Raw genomic sequence first — 4001 nt, forward strand, 5'->3', positions numbered from 1 at the left:
TAGAAATCAGAGACCCTAACCCTAGCTAAACATGTCTTGTCAATCGGGAGAAACCATAATGTGCCTCTCAGACAGCCTATCCTTCATACACACCTGATAGACCATGAAAGCTTTCCCATAACTGTCTCATAAACTGTAACACACTTGTAAATATTTTGCTAATCAGAGAGGATACTTTGTGCTTGCAATGTGCTCAAGAGGTATTCACTTGCTTGTGTATAACTCTTGTCAGTCATTTACGCAAGGCACAATGGAAAATAAATTACGCAATGGGTTTAAACAGAAATAAAATTCAAGGTCCAGGGTTTTATACAACTCAGTATATATTTAGTGCAAGTATGCTTTGGTATACTTTGATATTAAGTACAAAGTACTGATGTGAATTTGCCACTCAAATCTTAAAGATGATATAGTTTATCAGTTATCAGAACTTTCTCCTCCCTTTCACCCCAAACTCTGTATTTCTGCCTATGGCCTCTTACATCCTCTCTCTCTCTACACAGAGAGTTGATGGGCACGGAGGACATGTGGCCCTATCTGCTAGCTGTGAGCGGCCTGCCTGCTATCCTGCAGTTCCTGTCCTTGCTGTGGTTCCCAGAGGCGCCACGCTACCTCTACATTGACAAGGGAGATGAGGATGGTTGTAAGAAAGGTGAGATGATCTAGTTGCCATCAGAGATAGGGAAAGGGTGCTCCAGGTAGGGATGTCATTGCCTAATTCCGCCTGTCAGTCACTCACTTCCTATCGTGATATGATATAATGTGATCAGGTCCAGCTATACTAACTGATTGTCTGCGTGTGTGCATATGTATGTGTATGTGTGTTTGTGTGTGTGTGTGTGTGTGTGTGTGTGTGTGTGTGTGTGTGTGTGTGTGTGTGTGTGTGTGTGTGTGTGTGTGCATTCTTCAGCGCTTCAGTGGCTGTGGCAGGAAGACGAAGTGAATCTGAAGCTGGAGTTGGAGGACATGAGGCAGGAGAGGCAGAGTGCCGAGGGGGAGAAGGCCAAGACTATGCTGGATGTGCTGCGATCTCGCTGCGTGCGCTGGCAGCTGCTGGCGCTGCTGATTCCCTGCTCTGGGTTGCAGTTCTGCGGCATCAATGCAGTGAGTGTGGCGCTGTCCATCGCTCCAGTTCCAGTCTACGGTCAATAGATCAAAGTCTTTAAAGATGAAGTCTTTAAAGAAGTCTGTAATTCTGGCGAAAGGTTGTTGATATTTTAGCTCAACAGCCAATGAAATTACACCCCTTTCGTGCTCCTGAATGTGCTGATTTATGGCTCTGTCTGAGCCACTATGTTTCCCATTTACAGAGTACGAATAGGGACGTTTTTATGTGCGCAGCAGCGCACACACTGAACAGACAGCTAGAGGACCGTGCAGAGCAACTTTCTGAATTTGCCAAAACGTTTATTGGATTAGAATGACGTACCGAACCTTTAGGGTTAGAGTTCTTTGTTTTGAATTGCTCCTCACAGTCCTCTAGCTGTCCATTCTGTGTGTACACTGAAAAAGCCCTCTGGTGTTTGTACACAGCTCTGGCTCTGTAAATGTGAAACAAAGTGGCTTGGACCTAGCCATACACTGTTGTTTCAAGGACGGAGGGGTGAAATTTGATTGGCTGTTGAGCTCAAATCAACAAGCAAGAATCATGAGCTGTACCTTTAGTCTTCTATTACTATGGTATTGCATGTTTACTGGCTCCCCTTAATTAACTATCCTATGTTTTGTCACGTGGGGTTGGGTGTTCATTGAAATTAAGGGATTTATTATTTGTCCTTGCATTGCAGATTTATTTTTACGCTTTTGACATTTTCCGGGAATCTGGTGTCCCGGACGACAAGATGCACTATCTCTCTCTTGGCATTGGGGCAACGGAAGTGATCACAGTAACAACATGTGTAAGTAGCAAGAACACACCAAAAAATCTGTTCTTCAGGAAAAAAGGGGCTCTTTCATAAATAAAATTCAATAAACTACGTCTGGCAAAGTTTCCTACAAGCTACACATGTCACAATGTGTTATTTTTAAACAAAACTCTCAGCTCAGCCCAACTCACAGCTCAGTCACTGTTTGTGAAAACCACATATAGGTGAATTTCCAAACTCACTAGAAGAGTACATATATACATTGATTTGGATTGACTATTTTTAAAGCTGTCATTTAAAGAAGTTTGTTGGAGTTTTTGTCTGAAACTAGCGGGACTACCTGCCTAAAACTTATGCAAAAACCTTGCAAACACTATTTGCCACTGATAAAACTTTGCTAACACGGCAAGTCTTTTAGAGATAGTGTTGGCGAGGTTGTGCTGTGAATATTCATGTTTTGAGTGAGGTGTGTTATAGGGTTGAAAATCATGACTCGACATGTTGAATGACCTCTTTGTCTCCAGGCAACAGTCCTCAACTTCATGGTGTGATGATGTATAACTGGTTTGTTAATGTGTGTGTGTGTGTGTGTGTGTGTGTGTGTGTGTGTGTGTGTGTGTGTGTGTGTGTGTGTGTCTGTGCAGGCTTTTATGATTGACCGTGCTGGCAGGAAAAGGCTGCTGGGCTTTGGCTACCTCCTCATGGGAGTGATGATGTCTGTGTTGATTGTCATGCTGACCATCAAGGTAACATTCCTTACAGACACATTTCTCTGGACTGAACTTAAGTTAGTTGTTTACAGTAGTGTTTTATTAACTGCAATGTACAGCACAGTACGTACTGGATCTGAGGATGCTGAATGTTTGTGTGTCTGTCACAGTGGTGCACTTATTGACCTACAGTTACAGATCCATTCTATGCTAAAATACATGGGCGTGAATTTAGAATTCCCTAACCGTTCTTTCTCTTTTGCATCTTTTGATAGGACCTGTACTCCTGGATGCCCTATCTCAACATTGCCCTTCTCTTCTCTGTCATCTGTGTCTATGGATTAGGGCCATGTGAGTATATCCTCTGGTTAAAGTTTCTCTGTGAAGGAAGTGAGGATATAGATTAGTGCAGATGCAGTCTATCCAACCAACCTTCTTCTACATCAGCTCTAAGATATACATTACAGGTTGAAGGAGCAATTCCAAAGTCACAGTGCCTTTGCGTGTTCAGCTGTGGAGTGCTACTTTCTGTTGTTATTTCAATTTCAAGTTAGAAGGTCTTTCTTCCATCTATTTTAATCTGGTTTTGTGATTGGTCCGATTTCAGCGGGAGCTTCCATGTGCCTTTCCGCTGACCTCTTCCTTCAGGCTTGGCGTCCTTCAGCATTTGCAGTTGGAGGCATTGTTAACTGGGCCGGCCTTTTCCTCATTGGGATGCTTTTCCCCTATATTGTGGTAAGAACAAGCTATTTGCTATATTCCTGTGTGAATGTTTTAAGTTGCGTTAGCGTTTGTGTAACATATTGTACTATGAGAAGTTCTGTTCAAAAATTCAAAATGTTTTAACTTTTTTTTTGCACAGGCCGGAATGGGACAGTTCTGTTTCCTGATATTTGTTGGCTACTGCATCTTCACATCAGCATTCATGTTGTATTTCATCCCAGAAACGAAAGGAAAAACTTCAATGGAGATCACTGAGGATTTTAATAAATTAAACTTTAAAAACAGCGGCACAGAACCTGAGAAGGGAACTGGTATGTTTGCAACTAAGCTGTAGCAATGTACATGTAATTCATAATACCTAGTCCTGTACAATATCTGTGCCAAGTTTATGTTCTAATGTAATGTAAAAAAGGAGGTTTTGTACTTGCAGGACATGTTTACAAACCCATGCATTCTCTATTTATTCTGTGCATGCCATATATACCAGCAATTTCAATATTTGTAAATATTATCCATCTATATTTCACCTCCCACAAAAGCAATTCTGAAGATCATTAGGAGATTGTAATAAATGAAACTTGAACCAAGTCAATTCACCAGTAAATAATTTTAAAACAAGCTGCAGAAATTGAGACGAGTGATTTCATACTGAGTTTTTAAACAGAGCCATTGCATTAAAATGATTCATTGCACTTTTATTTTT

General features: G+C 41.4%; 1 protein-coding gene across 1 annotated transcript; it reads left to right on the top strand.

The window, feature by feature from the left end:
- Positions 1 to 503: 503 nt before the first annotated feature.
- Positions 504 to 3632, top strand: LOC122132747 (solute carrier family 2, facilitated glucose transporter member 5-like; the record flags this gene model as incomplete). The annotated part of the gene is made up of 7 exons (XM_042707330.1): positions 504 to 652; positions 911 to 1104; positions 1788 to 1898; positions 2510 to 2611; positions 2851 to 2926; positions 3183 to 3310; positions 3438 to 3632. Coding segments are annotated over 7 exons (955 nt in total), but the record flags the coding sequence as incomplete, so codon positions are not given.
- Positions 3633 to 4001: the final 369 nt, after the last annotated feature.

Source organism: Clupea harengus, unplaced genomic scaffold (assembly GCF_900700415.2).
Source record: "Clupea harengus unplaced genomic scaffold, Ch_v2.0.2, whole genome shotgun sequence".
Taxonomy (NCBI): domain Eukaryota; kingdom Metazoa; phylum Chordata; class Actinopteri; order Clupeiformes; family Clupeidae; genus Clupea; species Clupea harengus.